The 18897-nt window shown below is 36.2% G+C and overlaps 1 protein-coding gene across 1 annotated transcript in view; it reads right to left on the bottom strand.

Moving 5' to 3' along the window:
- Positions 1–1766: 1766 nt before the first annotated feature.
- The window catches only part of LOC135605409 (callose synthase 10-like), a 60120-nt gene continuing 42989 nt past the window's right edge, over positions 1767–18897 (bottom strand). The window contains exons 37-51 of the mRNA XM_065095464.1: positions 18684–18799; positions 18517–18600; positions 16132–16244; positions 12844–12896; positions 12600–12776; positions 12458–12505; positions 12092–12250; positions 11591–11704; positions 11425–11513; positions 11172–11330; positions 10920–11022; positions 9687–9806; positions 5877–5927; positions 5622–5801; positions 1767–2240 (exon numbers count right to left, since the gene is read on the bottom strand). Coding sequence (XP_064951536.1) covers positions 2004–2240; positions 5622–5801; positions 5877–5927; positions 9687–9806; positions 10920–11022; positions 11172–11330; positions 11425–11513; positions 11591–11704; positions 12092–12250; positions 12458–12505; positions 12600–12776; positions 12844–12896; positions 16132–16244; positions 18517–18600; positions 18684–18799 — 1803 coding nt within the window. The 3' untranslated portion in view covers positions 1767–2003. The remainder of the gene's footprint in view (positions 2241–5621; positions 5802–5876; positions 5928–9686; positions 9807–10919; positions 11023–11171; positions 11331–11424; positions 11514–11590; positions 11705–12091; positions 12251–12457; positions 12506–12599; positions 12777–12843; positions 12897–16131; positions 16245–18516; positions 18601–18683; positions 18800–18897) is intronic.

Genomic DNA, 18897 nt, shown 5'->3' on the forward strand with positions numbered 1-18897 from the left:
GATTCTGGTGGCTTGAAAGCACATTTCTGGGGTTGTTAGAAAACAGGTCGATTACGCAAAAGTAAAATAGAAGGTAATCCTGGGCATATTGGACTCCCGGACAACCCTAGGAAGCATCTAAACGATTGTCTCCCCACCCATGGAGATTACAGAGCGCTGACGTCGGTTGAGATGATCCAAGTGATGTGGGTAAAAAGAAAGGGGGAGGAAGGAGGACATGGCCGAGACAAAGGGAGGCCAGCAACAGGATAGCTCGCACATGGATATGGATGTGATCCGCTTTGCCATCTCTTTCCTACATGTGTTTTCCTTGGGTCTCCAGCTCACCCCTGGGACCTGCTGCTCATGCTTCGTGGGATCCACTTAGGGAAGTTTCATGGATACTTGGCAGTGGCAATTTGTAGGTGTAATCGGCTGGTGCCATTTGGAGTTGCCACTGAGATAGAGAGTACGATGGATGACCTGATTGATGATTGGTCTGACGAATATAATATCCAAATCAAAATTTTGACTTGTAAACCAATCATCATATTGTATCTTAAAATTTCCAGTCCATTTATGTTATTATATAGAGTCAGTCTATTCACATGTATAAGCGTCGTAAATGATTTACTTCTTTGCGAGCGAACTGACCTGCCACCGTAAGATGACTTGCGGAGAAGTAATTCTGTAGAGGATCAAAAGGATTAATAAAAGGACCTTTCATCGACCCAAGCCATTGACCATTTCTATGTTGTCTCCAGTTTGGCTGGCTGAGGAGATCAAAGGAACCTCTAAGGACAGACCACAGACCGATGAACGTGTCGGAAGATACGATTTGATGAGAGTTTGATTAAATTAGAGTTCCATGTACATGCATCGAAAAACTTGTTATAAAGCAGCATTATCACCGATAATACGAGTGTCTCAAAAGATAAAATATTGTAAGAGCAGAAATGACACATGATTAAGAATGCTTTAGAGCTTACAAAACATTAGAGGAAAGAACATGAGAACCGCCTTGTATTTCTTTCCATTTTCTCCTGTCTTTTGCCCTTTCGTGATGTGATCAACCCGTGGTCTCGTATTCACTATGATTCTGATTTCATTCTACAATCTAAGCATCCTAAAATTTGAACAAAATCAACATCGAGATGTGGCATCGATCTGAAAAAGTGAATTCGAAATCTACACTAGTATATACAAGTTGAAAGAATAACATAAAGATTACCTCTTGGCGTTTAGTATCAAAAGATACTGATCGAAAAAAAATAAAAAAGTATGAAAAGTAATGTCACAACAATGAACCTCGAGGAATATGTACCCAACTCCACTAAACCCCATTAGAATATAATCCACACAACATATTCTACAAACTCCACATAATATAATCCATTATCACCGTACGGCAAGGAAACCGAGCATTAGAGTTCTGCCATGTAACAAACACTAGCCAGACCGATACCACAACCGTACCATACTACATTAAAAATTCATCCAACTTAGATCAATGCATGTCATCTTACACATGTATCATCAATAAACACAGCCTCATTCAACATTGAATGCCACATTCTGCATAGCAATCCAAAAAGCAATGTCATCAGGACCAAGAAACTGATTCAAGCATGAAAGCCCCAGAGCATGTGGAACACAGAATTTTACCAAAGGAAATCATATACATAATGGAGATGACGATGAATCCGTCAGTTGTCAAAAAGTGTATTTTAATAAAATACATTATGAACTCAATCCATCAGTACCTTCAAAGGGACATAAATGGCACATCATAAAAAGATAAAAATTAACATTGCACCAGAAAATGAAACTGTACATTGCACCAGAAAATATGAAATAACATACAAGGACAATTGATGAGACCGCTTTTGGGGTTCGAATTGGTAACACCACTGCTCTAGTGCAATACATTTTGCAGATTAGAGTGCAAGCCACAACTCAAGGTAATTAATATTTTTGAAACATCAATATGCCTTAATCTCATTGTTGACACCCAAAAGATTATTTTAAGCCTGAACGTTTGCCTTGTTCCCTGCCAGAATGAGGGAGATTTCCAACCCTCGGCTGAATGCTTGATTAAATAGAAGCCGAGACTGGAAGGTAGACACAAATGGGAACCATGATAGAAATGCTACAGGAGCAAAGATAACCATGCCCATCCCAGCATCATACATTCGAGCAATTTCACGAACAGAGTCCCATAATCCCAGAGTTCGGACTAGGCCTTTCCATGCAATAGCCAGCTGCCAAGCAGAGGAGACATAAGTGGTAGAGGCAAATTTATTGATGCAAGAAAGCTGCAATATATAAATGAATCTATGACAGTTAGCAATTCACAATGGCCTCAGATGCCCCTTCCTAGCCGCAGCTCTCAGCATTGCCCTAGTGCTGGGTGAGCTGCCTATGACCTATGCAACAGATTACTAACCATTTGAAACTACACGGGTTCCAATAGTAATGCGAAGTTAATCGAGCAAATGGCCTTCAAGAGTACAACAACATTTCAGCAACTACTATTCTTTAAGCTTGCACTGAACATGTAATTTCTCAGACAAGAATTTGTTCCAGATAGTGCAAATTCAGTCTAACATATCTCATTTGGACACAAATAAACACATAATGAAGAATAAAAAAAACAAGAAAAAGAATTGCAAAAGAAAACAAGATTGACATGTTCAACAAAAAGATGAAAAAAAAGAAAAGTCAACCAAATGGAGAACAAAATGTTACCAAAGGAGTGAACAATGCTAATATTTCTGACTCAGATACCCATATCTAGCACAAATGATTATCAACTCCAATTTTTCTCGTATAGGGGAAGATGGCAACTAAAAAACTCCATTATATGCTCAGTATGTATAACTTGATTTGCTCAAGGTCTGCTCAGATTCCTCAGATATTAAGTCATCATACATGAGAGAATTAATCATGAGTGGCTCATTCTACAACTATTAACTACAGAATCTACACAATTTCAGTACTGCCCTGAGATAACTCTCATTTGAGGTTGCAGGAAAGTTCCAAGCTGTTTGTATATAGTTCATCTCACCTATTTATAAATAACTTTGTCCCGTTCTTTCTATATCATAAATGATTTGCAATTTAATTCAACCTACACCAAAATAAGATGCTTCCCATAATTACAGATGAAAGTTGATAGGATCATACTTCAAGATCTTGATGCTCAAACTGAGCTACTTACACTACCACATATTGGTGTTTTATCCCAGGTCTACAATCCAAAGGCAGAAAGGTAGAGGGTGAAACTTGGTGCTATAGCAAAATTGATACTTTGCAACTTGGGAGACCAAGGTTCAAGTTTCAGAAAAAGCTTCTTTGCTTTGAAAAGACAAGATACATATGTTGACCCACCCTAGACCCCCCACACAAGTGGAAGCTATATGTGCTAGACTCTATTAGTTAATAACGGAACTTGAATAATCAACATGAAGTAAGATCAAAATTATTTTTTTTCTCATAATTAGCAGGAACCCTCCATGCATGTTGGAACTAGTGATTTAAAAAGCGCTAGGCGCCAAGGTCCAAAAATGCCCTAGCACTCGTCCGAGAGAAACGAGACACTAAAATATAAAAATATATAATATAATTAATAAATATAATTATTTAAATAAAAATATGATATTAAATTAAAAAAATCTTGTAAAATCACAATATCACATTAACAAAAAGTCTCAAAATTCAAAACAATAACAATAATTTCAAATAATAAAAATTAACAGTATTAAAATTAAAATAATATATTATTAATCTAATAAATAAAAAATACTGTTACTAGTATACAGTTAACATTATACTATTAATATACTGTTAACAGTATACTATCGAGTTGATTTGAGAAGAGTAAGAGTAAGACAACAACAGCAAGCAACGGCAACAATGGCAAGCAGCGACAGCAGCGGCAAGCAGTGATAGTGGCAACGGTAGCGATAGCAGCGTGCAGCGACAGCGAGAGCGCAACATAAGAGTAAGACTAATGCTGCTAACTGAGAGCAGCAGCAATGATAGCAACGAGCAACGACAACGGGAGCAACGGCGAGCAGCGATAGTGGCAGTGGCAGTGGCAGTGGCAACGAAGAGCAACGACAGCGGAGAGGAAATGTTGTCGACAGAATCGCGAGCAGGGTTAGGGTTGGGGAAGCCGAGAGAGAGATGCTAGGAGGCTGATATCGGTGCTTTAGTTGGTTCAATTAACCCGAGCGCTCGCCCAAGCCCAGGCGTCGGGCGCTTCGGGCGAGCGCCCAGGTGGTGCCTCTTTGAAGTGCGCCACCTGGACATGAAGCGAGGTGCTCGGGCCTCGCCTTGCCTCGCCCGAGCGCTTATTGAAATCGCTGGTTGGAACTGCAGCCACTACCTAATTTCAATTGAAGATACATTCGTCTTGGATATCTATGATATCCTATATAGAACCATAGGTTCTAGATAATTATGGTAACCTATACCTAACCACAGTAAAAAAAATTTTCATCTTCAATGATTATTGTACCCCATACAGAATACTGAAATTGAGGATCCAATACTTTCAACTGTGTTTTCTAGATATAAGCCAAATGAAGACAAATAAATCTGTGGGCATTCCTGCACTGCAAGCTACCATGAAAAGCCCAAATCAAGATAACACTGAACAATTAATAAGAAACAAAGAGTTCATAGCCTTCACTTCTTCTACCATTATTATTAAATTAATCAGATGCATAGACAAGTGCTACCCACTGAAATCAAAATATCTAATCAGCACAGCAAGTAGACAAGTGCTGCTCTTATACACAACAAACCCAAAAGAAAAAAACCAACTGATATGAACCCTCAAGAATAATGGAGCAAACTAAGTAGTATTCCCTTAACTAGTAACACAACCCAAAACATTCCATGTTCTCGGTAACTATGATCCTTCAAATAAGCATTAAAAACTTGAGAGTAACAGATTTCGAAATTAAGGTGGATTAGACCAGACACCAATATAACCTCAGTGGCAAGTCCAATTTGATTATTACAAACAGAGATTAAGATTTAATAAACTGACCCAATGTTTTGAGAGAGCCTAGTGACATAGCAACAGCTGAAATGCATCTTCAGTAGAAAGTTAGAATAAGAGGAAAATAAACAGAATCATGAACACAGATAGAAAAAGGTCAAGGGCCACCAAACTAAAGAAAGTTTAATACACAGATGGGAAAACAGAATAACATAGCTCAGTCTCAGACACTTTGGCAGCCCAAAACCTTCTCAAGCGAAAGAACTCTGCTACTACTCTTACTGATATTGAGCTTCTTGAAATAAAGGACTCCATATAAAATCTACCTAGTTTCAAAATTTTGGAGTCTGACAAAATCCTAAACAAACACCTGTTATAGTTTGAAACTTAAATCCTAATGTTAAAATAATCCACTGATTCCAATATATTCAGATAGGAGTCATATGCATTAGTAACACTCAAAATAACAAAACTAAAAATGGATGCACAACAAAAGGTCCTTTTCGCTGGAACCTAGTGCTTGCTAAAATCACATAAAAAAGACTTCTTGAGAGGCAAAGTATTTAACACAAATGCATATGCTATACAGGCAAAAATCATGATACAAAATTGGTGATCAATTTAGACTTACACACAATATGGCCCAGCCAGTTGGTATAATTGCCAGCACACATGCAAACAAATCAGGAATTGTCAGATTTGTCAAGGCAACAACTAGAACAAGTCCAGCAATGAGTCCTATAGCAGCGATTCCTTGCGTCAATCGCATCATCAGCTGAATCTGTGTCTTTTTTGGACTAACAGTAAAAACCTGCAAGGCAAAATAAGAACCATAATGCAATGCAACTTAATTCTTCACTTTTAAAGCAGGCATGTTGTTCCTCACCTTGAATATCATGACGATTAGAAGCAGAACTACCCATGAAAAACCATAAATCTGGAAAGACAAGTTGGAACCATTCAGCACCAGAAAAAAGAGATATGGACTAAGTAACCATTTCAAATTCTGTTAAAAAATATTGATGATGGTGAATACAGATACCTTATCTTTTTGCAGATAATACCAGTACTTGCAAGCTAACTTTGGATTAAATTGTGCAAATGTTAAAACCCCTACCAAGGGCACACTTTGAGGGGCAAACAAGAGAATCATAGTTGATGACAGGAAACACAGCAAGTGTAGTAAACAAAACTATCAATCATGGTTTGCTAAACCAGCAGGTTCAGCTGGTATTTATTGGTCCAACCAGCACACACACACACGCACCCCTTTTAACTAGAGCTCAGCCAGACCTGACTCCTCACGACTCCTAGCAAGGTCTTCACCCACCACTGCTCATACGGTCGCCTCTTGCCACTGTCGATGTGCTCCACTCACTTTAGTATGCCTTCCCTCCTTCCTCCACCTCCTCCTCTTCCTTTCTTTTTCTTCCTCTTCCTTCTTCTTCCTCTCCTCCTCTCCCTCCCCCAATGGTATTACAGTGTGTTGGACCTGTACCTGTTAGGCTATGGACCAGCACGGTAACCGAAACTGCACTCCTTGCTAATAATATTATGTCACACAAGCTGCTATAGTTTACAAGGGTTGCACAAGGTGAACATGCTGGCTTATACCAGATGGAATGTCCCATGTTAGCGCAGCATTGGTGTTGAGATACATGCTGTGCCAAGGGTGTGCTGACACGCTTTGCCAGACATGACATTGACACCAGTGAGCAGAAACCCTGTGCTTTGCATGCCAGTGATGTCCTTTGGAAATTATGTAAAACAAAGTTGCTCGTTGAATCATTTTGAAGTATAATAAGCTAAAAAACAAAAGTGCAAAAGGATAAGTTTACAAGGTTAAGTTCTGGCTGAACTTTTTGCAAAAAGCAAAGGGTCATCCATTGACCCAATGTTCACAGTAAAATTAACATTAGTGTCATTAAGCTTACGTGACAGGTGATGTGTAGCTCAACAAAATATTTCATAATCGGTTGGTGAGATTCAGCCTGTTTGCATGCCCTAGTATCAACGAGTCTAGTTGTGGGATGGATGGAAACAGAGGTGCAATCCAAATACTGGATATATGAGCTAAAGTTGCCAAATTCAGAAGCCTATGTTGCAAGCATTTTTCAAATTTGTAAACGTATGAAGCATATGACCACCTTGGATGGCTCACATAGGCACTGGAACTTAGGCATTGCATCCTTAACTATGCTCGACAGAGATGCACATACATGCATTTGTTGTGAATGCAATATACTAGAAATCTACAGATAGGCGCTACAATTGATTGCTAAGTGTGCAATAGCTTCCATAAGCTGGGATAATAATAAAAAAGACTTTTTTGAAAGCTAGTCAATGATGACCCTCCATGGATTCACCTATATAAGTCGTGGCTACCTTGCAAAAATAAGAGCTTGAATACCATTTGTAAATAAGCCAAGAAACATAACAGGTATATAAATACTGAAGGGACTAAAGAATAAAAAATGACAACTACTAATTCATCAACCAATATATTTCTGAAAAGTAGAAAACTAAGAGAAAAGGGATTTGTGAAATCTTCTAGGATGTTAATTGGTAAAAGTATTGGTGTTGGTTGAAGTTATCCAAAGTTAGCCACCTGATTTTTATTGTTGGCAATCATCCACTATAGTACTAGAGATTGGTGCCTAGTAACTACATTGGCCATCCAGCTACATTTGAAGGACATAAGCTAGGACCTAGAGGATATCCAACAAATGTCAGCTTCTCAAGAATTGTCATTCCATGGACAGGCAAATACTGATGCCTAAAGGCACCATACGTTTCAACCCTACTCTATCTGCAGATTCTAGTGCTGATCGACATGGGCCCGAGATTGACCTTTCTATACATCAGCAACAGTATTAAAGGTTGGCATGATGCATCACAATTCCTCTCTAGGACAATAAAAGCCAATTTATTCCAACTATCGCAACAATCCTTACTAATTCTACCCGTTGGCCTCCTGCCCTCGTGGAAGTTCCGTGTCAATCTGAGACAACCAAAACAGCAATTTTACCATCTCTACTCATTTGCCTCATTGCAAGTGTCTTTGACCATAAGTGAGCCTTCTTTTAACATGCTTGGAAACCACTGACATTGATGTGGCAGTCCGACACTTGCCAATGTAAGAGATTTATATGAAACTTGTGACTGTAATCTTATTCTAGTGCAAAATCAAGGAACAACATTTCTTCTTCCCACTTCATCGACTTGAAAAAGGTTCAACTTTATGCTTGGAAACAAGGAGAAATCTAGGAAGCAGAAGTCTATGTTCATCTCAACCTTCTTCCCAAGATAAGGGGAACAGCGCAAGATAAAGGGCTCAATAAGTATTTATAGTTACTTTAATATAAACTATAAATAAATATTTAAGTATCATGAACTTAACTAAACATATGGCTTTTTACATATCTCAGTGATGACAAAAGATCCATGTAGCCAATCCCAAATAATTGAGACTTATGGTTTTGTTGTTGTTGTATTCTCTCTTTATTTCACTTTGGCTTTCATACATTGAATATGGTATTTGTGCGGTTGATATATGATATCATGGATTGGACTTTTGGGGTTCTCAAATATCGGGCTCAATTGGGCTTTGACATTTTACTTTATAAAGTATTTTGGAGTAAAGTTCACCCATCTTAGATACCTCAGCTTTCATTGTTGATACTTAGGTTTCAAATATTGTCTATAACAAACTACACCCCTCTTACCTTCGTGATATACCAATATACTGACAATACAATAATCTTTAATATTTAGTTTCTTACAAGTGTACTATATCAAGGCAAAGTATACCATACCATTAGATACATATCACCTGGTAAGATTCTGTCAGACAATGACTCATTTGTTTGCATTTTCTCTGTATTTCGTTTGTGTTTCACACAATAAGTTTGCTATTTTATCTGTTGATATAGGATGGATTTAATTTTTGGGTTTCTCAGATATTGAGCTCAATTGGGCTTTCACTTTTTCTTACCTGAAGTCTTTTGGACTCAAATTCACCCAACTATCTTAGGTGCCTCAGCTTTCAATGTTGACAACTAGGTTTCAAATATTATTTACATCAACTACACCCCCATAACTTCCTGATATTACAATGTACCTACAAATACAATAAGTTTAAATATTTTTTCTTACTAGTGTATTATCTGTAGACATAGCATACCATACCAATAGATACATATCAACCTGGTAAAATTCTACTATGGGTGCCAGTACCAGTACTAATATTTAAAACCTTATAAAAGATATCTTAATACCATGGAAAACTAGCATTTGACTATTAGTGCCACAGTTTATTATCAGATGTATATCCTAATTATGCAAATACAAGTACCTAATAATGCAAATAAAAGTATCTCTAATCTGAAAATTTTACATTTTTCTATCATCTACTAGTAATTATGGTTTCTTCCACCACAATTATGCCCAAATATTCAGCAGTAATAATCGAATAAATATGAAAACTATAAGTACTTATTTGAAGGTGGTGCATATGAGATAATTAAAAACATGAAGCAAGCAGTTCTATAAATCTGTACAAGACTGAAACAATACACACTAAGAGAAAGTCATATTCTTAATTTGTTGATAAAGATAGCAGTAGAACCACTAATATAAAACTTCAATTGGTCCCAGCGATTGCTAATAGTCAAGTAGTTATGAGGATAAAACTTACGGCGAGTGAAGTATCAGCTCCAGTGAGATGCAGCTTGTAGACAATTCCATATTGAAATATGAAAAATCTGAGGCTCAAGATAGTCTCCAAGATCTTTCCTCTAAGTGTTTGGATGTGGCTCTACAGAACAAAATATTAGATACGCTAAGAAAAAATTTCCAAAATTTTCCCTCTATAATTGGATATGACTCTACACGACAAAATATATTACAAATTAAGAAAACATTTCCAAAATATTCCCTATAAGTATTTTGATATGACTCATAAACAAAATATAACTAAAATTAAGAAGATATTTAATCATGGTTAAAGAAATCTTTATAGGATAGTAAACATCATTCAATACTAAATTTTGACTTCTTAGCTCTCAGTACAAGATTGATAATCTGCAAGAAGACATCAAAGCCAAAATCCTAAACAAACTACGAAACATGGATTAATTGAAATGCCATGTCCAACAAACTGCACTAGGTTTGAAGAACATAAATAATCTGAGATGAGGAGAGATGAACCGATAATTCAATCCAACAGAAATGTTTAACGAGTCATATATACAAACCAGACTTATTTCGTATCAACCAATTTGGTAATTTTGTTAACCAGTCAACTTAAGGAGTGGACCTTACTGGTCATGGTAAATAAATATACACTGTTCATCACTCACCATACCATTTGATCACACTATTAGAAGCAAGTAAAGCCATCAGCAATCAACGCCATCCATTGTCAGAAGACATGGAACAAGCGAATTTGACCCCACTAAGAGGACAGGATAAATAAATAGAGAAAAAAAGCCCATTAAATATTTACAATAAAAACAGCACTATCAACCTTATAAGACATGCTCCTTTAAGACAATGTCATCATTTAAAGGACACATGAAAAGGGCCAGAAGAGGCTCACTTTAAGCCAAATACTACCATACCAAAATCAACAAAACACAAGCACTGAAGTTTAAAGACCATCAAAAGAAAATACCAGAACAACAAAATAATATCTTTAGTAAGAGATATTTTAAGACCATTTAGTTTTTTAAAATAATTTATTCAAAAACAGCTAATGTTGCAAGACGAGCTGCAGCTCCAGTTCAATAATTAATTTTCTGAAAACCAAAGAGACAGGATATAAGATATAATCGAATATATTATATATTACATGATGAAGGAGATTAGAGGGTCCACATGATAAAGCACAAATGCATATTAAGCATTTCAAGAAAACTAAAAAAAATACCTGCTCTTCATCCCACCAAGATTCCCAGCTATTCTCTCCCTTAATCCCAACTCCACCTTTATACAGAAGCCAAGCAGTCCAATCATCAAAATCCTCGACAGTTCTGGTAATCAGATATCAAACAGTACCATTCATAAAAAACAAACATAGAAAACTCAACTTAAGAAAAAGGACTTTAAAAAATCAAGATACTTGCAAATTACAAAGTAATTGAAAATATCACATTTATAATTAATTTCATGAGAAACTTACTTCTGCCATTCAAATCCAGAAGGGTTGAAAATATATGGTGCAAATAGCCATGATATCACGAGGATCCAACTGCTGACAGTGAGAAGAATGAACGAAGATACACCATTTCTAGTATATCCATATGCAATGTAGACAATCAGAAGAAGTGCAACTTCAAGTCTGCATAAATCAAAACCATTCATGTATATTAAGATAAAAGATTCCTCTGAAGCAAACAAAAGTACATCGAAGATTGGAAGATAATAGAACTTACGCCTTAACAAAGTGGCTTCTTGAATAAAGCCTGTAATTTTCAGCAAACTTGATATGACGAACAACAAAGCCTCTACCAGTTGCCTTGTACTGTTAAAATCAATGAGTATTATGCATTAAGAGAAGGCAGAATCACCACAAAAAGTTCAACAGGTAAGAGTACATACTTTGGCACCTCCATGAAGAATCGTTCTACCAAAATAGTGGGTTCTGGTTCCAAGAGAAAATGTAAAGAAAACTGCACAAAGCTGGAGTTGCATGGTAACAAAACTGAAGACAGCCTGCATGGTTTTCAACATGAATCAAAAAGTTCAACTAATATTAAAAAAGTCAGCATTCCGAATGGTCATAGATTCAAACTTGACAGTCTTCCAAGTTACTACAATCTGAAATTATTGGCCCATTACTTCAAACAAAATTATATTTTGTATCTTGAACACTATACTAAATGGCTGTGCATGTTATAATTCTTGAAGCCAATTCCTGAATTACTTAATGGGGAAGGTAACTGCTCCTTAATTATCTTTTATAATAAAATGAAGAGGCAACTAATGACAACAAGTTCTATAGAACAGTACTGCATAAGCAGACTAGGAACACTAAATCCACAAAATTTATTAAAATATTTTTCAAGAAGGGAAAAGAACTACAGAAATAGCCAGGCAGACCTTCATTAATCCAAGCTCCAATATAAAACCCATTATCATTGGTACTGCTGTAAAAACTCCAATTTGAACCAAGAACTGAGCATTTAGAGCAGCATCTAGTGCAGTGTTGCCCAACATCCTAGCCTTCGTTGATATTGCAGAATCTAGTCCAGATAGTGCCTAAAAAGTTTCAGACGACTTGATTTAGGGTAAACAAGGATTATAATATATAATTGACCAGTAAGAAAAAAAAACAATAACCATAATTAATTTGTTTATGATAAAAAAAATTCACTAAAATATGTAAAAAAATGAAAAATTAAATTAATAATAAATCGTTTCTGTGTAACTCAATAAGATATACTTGATAATTGAGCCAGGAATTACCAGGTACACTCTTCCGTACAAGAAAATGTAAACAGTAAGAACAGTCATCTGCATAGAAAGAAGGGAAGTTCCATAGATCACAGTCCAAATAATTTCAAAAATTCATATAAGGCACACAGAAAGATAAAGGGAAAATTAGTACCATAGTACAAACATAATAGCCAACTGTTGTGAAGAAGAAAGATAACATTCTAAAGAAGTCAAAAAGCTGCCCAAGTCGATAAACATCTCTACTCAACACTTGTTCTCCATTTCCACCAGCTACTTTACCCTCAAAAAGAGCAATTTGGTTCAACCCAACATCTCTGCCTTTTCCAACCTATTACAAGACAAAGTTTTCAGCAAACATGCCATTATAATTCACTGAAAGATATCACAAGCAGAACCTGAATATATTCATGGTGTGTAATATTGCCCTGTCGCAATGTGGAATTGAACCCTGCAAGAAACCTTAAAACACTTAGGCATTCCAACAATAGGTTCAATGATAAACCATAGAATAAGACATCCTACTTGACAAACATCGTAATCAGTCATCAAAGAATCCATGTGATTGAATAATCTACTATTAAAATTTTACATTTTACAAAAATGTTATCACTTCAATAATGCATTATCCTTGTTCCTATATAATTTCTTGAATCAATTGGAAAACATTATTTATCTTCACTCATTTCAGATTTTCTTAATTTGCAAGTCAATGCTTTCATTTACATGTTTTCCTGGCCAAACACTTAGTCTAAACATTTACAAGCAGATGAATATTGTTTTAGAAAAATAAATTAATAGCACCGACTGCCTGGAGAGAATTTATTCATTTACTCTTACAAAATTGCTGTAGGATTCTCAAGAGAGGTTTAAGTATGCCAGTTGGAGATAAATCACCCATTACAAAACTGACCACATAACTCATTCTAGACAAGCTTAAATAAATTGGGATCAGCTATCTTAGTCTGAAAATGCCTATGAATTTAAGTAACAGTCTGGATAGATTTTTGGGGCTGAGACTGCCAAAAATCAAGCTAAACCATCGAATTATATCCCAGGCATTAATCTTTTAATTAAAAGAATATTTCCAACAATTTTTGGGTTTAGAACTGCTAATCACAATCCAGCATGGTCAAAAAACTAAAAATTTTCAAACACCAGAAACGACTCAAAATTAGTGAATCTGTCCGAAGTCCACTGCACCATGGTAAAGTGCCCGGAATCAGCGGTACATACTAGTCCGACAGGAGACCGGTATGTGGACCGTACTATAACGGGCGGTACACATTACATGATCCTGTATCGAGCGATACCAGATCTATACCAGTCGGAATAGTCGAAACCCAATCGTTCTGATCAGTAATGGTTAGATTTCGGCCGATACCGATCAAGGGCTAAGATTGCCAAGTTTCAAACAGTCTATTTGATCGTTTGAACGGGAGGAAAGGGTTTTTTTCCTCCCCCCGCCTCCTTCAACCCATTTCACTCTCTCAAACTCTTCAACTCTTTCAAACTCTTTCTCACTCGCATCTCTCTCTCATTCTCACAATTTCTCCCTTAAACTCAACAAAACTACAATTTGTAGATTAGATCAAATTTAGGAGGCTAATTTAGGAGTATTAATACTTAAATTAGATGATTGAATCAAATTTGATGATTAACTAAACAAAATATTTTCACTCTCTTAAACTCACCCAAGATTCAAATCATGGAACTCGACGAGGTACTAATCAAGTTTATACATGGAAGGCGAAAGGAAAAGCAGTGGATGATTTTGAGCAGATGCAACAAAGCCGACACAACGTATACATAGAACGGAGCTCATCATATTCACAGCCATCGTATTATGGAGAATTTACGACTAACAGCAGCACAGTGATGGTCATTCGTCTCTGAGCAATAGTACGGTGCTCGATCTTATGATACGAAATAGCAGATCAATGGCAAAAGTAAAAGTTATGATATTCTCCGTGCTCTGTACCAACAGATGCCACAATCATACTTGCCTCAGGAGCCACCTCGGACACGTATGGTTTATGACAATTAGACTACAATCATCACCATATTGATGCACCAATGGCATATAATGTATCAGTATACTATGTCGTGAGAACAATTTCAGGATTGGATTCGACAAGCATATCAAATTAATATACATATACATAAAATCGAAGACCCCGATCCACCACCTATGGAGTCCCATCGTTCTTTTTGGTGAAAGAACGGGATATATCCATCGATTGATTACTAGATTTATTTGAATCTTAAAGTTTAATTTTTAAAAAAATAATCTAACAATTCAAATCATTTCTTTGTAAATAATTCAATATTAACGAAAGAACGACTCGGAACATACCGTAAAACTACTCAAAGCCTGAAAAATGTCATTATTCTTTACTAATGTAGATTATTTTTGTTAAAATTATACTAAATTTATATTTATTTTCAACTTAAAAATCCTAATCTATCTTTTTCTATTTTTCAAGAATTTTTGGATCATTTTTCGTGCCATTGGTACGTGTTGCCATATCGACATGCAATACGTTGATATAAATCGGTACATACCATACCAATGGCCGATCGGTACACCGATAAGGCAAACCTTGAATTTGTCAAAATTAAGACTTCTCAACAGCAAACAAAGAAACTGAAAGCTATAATAAACATCTTGAAAGGAAAAGATATAATTACCTAATTCTAATCTCTATTTCCTTTTTCTAAAGACACCTTTTAATGTAAATATGAGGCTAGTTATAAGTTGTGAATATTTTATCATATGCAAAGATGAAACTAGTATGAAACAATAAGCTTCTTTATGGCTCAATAGCCATAGTTGTCTTCTTTCCATATCCTTCATGGCATTTCTACAAATTCTAATCCTCCTTTCAGATTTATTCTCTACCACCTTTCAGTCTCTGTTTCCTATCCTCATTCATGAAGATTCCGTGCTGCAAATTGAACCTTGAATACAAGAAGTTAGGAGGACCTGTACTTGCATCAATAGTAACAAAGCCCATGCCACCATGTCTCATTATGATGAGTGGCCCTTAAAAGATTAAGTGGCAATATGAGAAACCGAAAAAGCATTGGTACAAGCAGGAGAAACTTCAGTAGTCTGGAATCAATCAACAAACACCTTGGTATCACTATATGCCTTTGAAATCATTTAAAACTTTCTGCAACTTGCAAGCTAATCTAGGTCATCCAAATAGTTCATTTGTCAAATGAATAAAACTATAGCTACCTCAATATCCTTACAGTAAAGTCAAATTAGATTCTTTAAGTAAATTTATAGAATCCATTTTGGGTTTTCTGGCAAACATAGCGCAAGTCTTAGTTGCATACAAGAAAGATAACAATTACATGCTGGCAACATACTTTCAACATTGTTAATAATAATAATAATTCAAATACTAGTATCTAACCAAAAGATATTACAGGAACTAGCATAGCAGCACCTATCCAACATACATTAGTATATTTGGCAGCATAATCCAATGGCAGACGAAACAAATCTAAAAAAGTTGGCAGCATAACAGCATTAGACCTTGAAAACTATGTTGATTTGCAGATCCAAAAACAAATAAAAAAGCACTTATAATTTGTTACTGTACATAAAAGAAATAGCAAAAAGGGAGTTCGTGTAAACTGTAGGGTAAAGGATGCCAAATGTTCATGAAACCAACCAGCATATATATCTTCACTGATGTTGATTACACGAGATGCCTTGCTTATGCCACCTCTAGTTATGTGAAATGTCCTATCAAAAACATCTGGATGTCCATAGTGCATACGAACCCTATTAAAAGATAAGAAAGAAAATGAGAAAAGAGGATGTTAAACCAAATGATCTCATACATTTTATTACAGAACAAATATGTATGAACGAGAAGATCCAATTTAAGAGTGAAAAAGATGACTACCGAGTCTCATAATAAAAAATCACTCTAAAAGTGAACATCAGCAAATGTGAAGATCAAGACATAAGGAGTAACAGGTAAAAGGAAATCTGACACTAATGTTACAAGATCTACCAACCTGCAAAAACAACCCCTAATATCTTTTACCTAGTGAAATGATATTGGACACGCTGCTGCATATAATTTGCCTAAAAAAAACTCAAACAAATGAGAAGGTCATAGATCCATACTAACAGTTCATAATTTTTTTCCAAAATGTAACAACAGAACATAGTATATTGATTGAACAAGTGCTTTAAAGCAAAGATTAAGACTAATATGTTTCACATTAAGACTATTATGTTTCATGTGAATGTAGATAAGATCTGTATGGAGAGAAGCTTTAGGAAAAACCGACTCTCTCATGATTGGAGGATCTAAATCTGGTGCTTCAAGTTGACCATGATATTTTAAGAGGACAGCAAGTGAGGGCCTTCATAGTGGCACATCTGTTTGTCCCTAGTGTAATCTACCTTGATTTATAGGTGGTCTTATATATGGGTTTCTAGGTTCATGTAAGTGGAAGGCCTTCATAGTGACACATCTCACTGACGTGCAGATGCAGTTGTAATCAAAATTTTTAAAACGATCATATATGTTGCCACCAACCAGTACTTACTGGTCCAATCAGGAAGCAGTACATGGACCATCAGTTTTCTCTCGGATCAATTACCTTATTGGGTGTACCACTAATAATAAGCCTATTGCCGGTATCCCTATTTTCTCAGAACTTCTGACAATTGTCCGATTTACCTTTTTTAATTTTATTTTCTCTCTCCCATCATGCTCCCTTTCTTCCTCTCTTTCACACAGCAGGATCTCCTCATTCATGGCTGCACCACTTCCTCGTCAGTGCCATTCTCCGCGACTCTGCTGCATCACCGTTACCACTTCCTCCTCATAAGAGTTGCCACTCTCTGACATGCCTCCTCTTCCACTGCTCCTCCCCTCTGCTCTCCCTTTCTCAGTCTGGATGGTATTAACCCGTACAAGTGTCAATACACCGGTCTGTACCGGATTCATACTGCTCCGGCTGCCAAAGTTATATCGGCTTCAGATCAAGATTTTAAACAATCATTGTAATACATGCTAGGGTAGAATGTAGGATATTGAGATATACGGAAGATGTATACAAGAAAAGATACCCACAATTTTATACCAATTGTAGGATAAAAAAAATTATAAATTCACAAATTTATACCAAACTCAATTATTTGACAACATCAATTTCTTTAGACAAGACTCTAGTTCATAGATTTCACCTTAAGTTGTAAGAAAATCTTCTACATACACAAAATTCCATGAACCTTGATAAGCTACATACCTATCAATACAATATGGTATGCGTCAAGGCACACGATCTCAAATACCAGTCCCATACCGATCTAAGATGGGACCAGTATAGATCCGAGTCATACTGACATACTGTGCCATACACCAATACGAACCGAGTTAGGATGCATTCTAAAAAAGACTGGAAAATGAAAAAAAGGAAGTCACCAAGCAGTACAAGCCTTGTACCAGGTAGTACAGGCTTTGTATCAAGTGTACTGCCGGTTTACCCAGGTTTGTGAGCTGGCAGATTGTCCGATCTGCAAATACCATCGATACCAAACCGTACCAAGCAGCATTGCAAACTTTAGTATAAATCAATACACCAACACAAAAAAGGTAATCACCAACTAATACAAATAAGTATGTTGGTGTTATTGAATGCTAATATGCTGACAGCATCATGGTAGTTGAAATCACAATAGATACATCAATCTCTTCTAACTAACCAGCCATCATTAACTATGAAGCAGATAATAAAATAGGTAGTAATATAAATATGATTAGCAAGTGAAATATTCTAATAATTTTTTTAAAGAATACTTAAACGGTAATTTAATCTCTATCGAGCGCTGAAGCAGAAAAATGTCGGTTTTGAAAGTGAAGTGGAGTTCCACATCAATTATTTCTATCAGCTACACAGTTCCACATCAATTAGCTCAACAAACATGGCAAACATCATCTGACCCACAAAAACACAAAAATGGAATTCTCTGAGGATCTGAAAATTTTGCAATTTGAAAGTAAGCTCTAACAAGAGCTTCAAATGGCAAAACTTACTTGAGAGGATATGCCAAAACGCGTTGTCCCAATGTAACAAAGCTAGTTTCTTGATTGGACATGAACCAAGCTAACGATGAAACACTGACAAGATAATAAACATACTTAGAGAAGCTAGAATTAGAACAGTAGAAAAAAGGGAATTCTGACAAGCTGGAGACAGCAACCTTCCTGTAAAGACATGCTCCCTCACACCAAGAATAGTAGGAGCTCGAAGATCATGTTTTCCATTGAATTCTTCTAGCAGATTCCTTATTTTCATAGCCTCCTCTAGGTAATTGTCCTGCATCATGTGATGGAATTTACTGATTGATAACAGGTCGGGAACATAGACAAACATGTGACTAAACTGATTAATTCATGCAAACATAAAAGTAACCA

Source organism: Musa acuminata, chromosome BXJ2-2, assembly GCF_036884655.1.
Source record: "Musa acuminata AAA Group cultivar baxijiao chromosome BXJ2-2, Cavendish_Baxijiao_AAA, whole genome shotgun sequence".
NCBI lineage: Eukaryota > Viridiplantae > Streptophyta > Magnoliopsida > Zingiberales > Musaceae > Musa > Musa acuminata.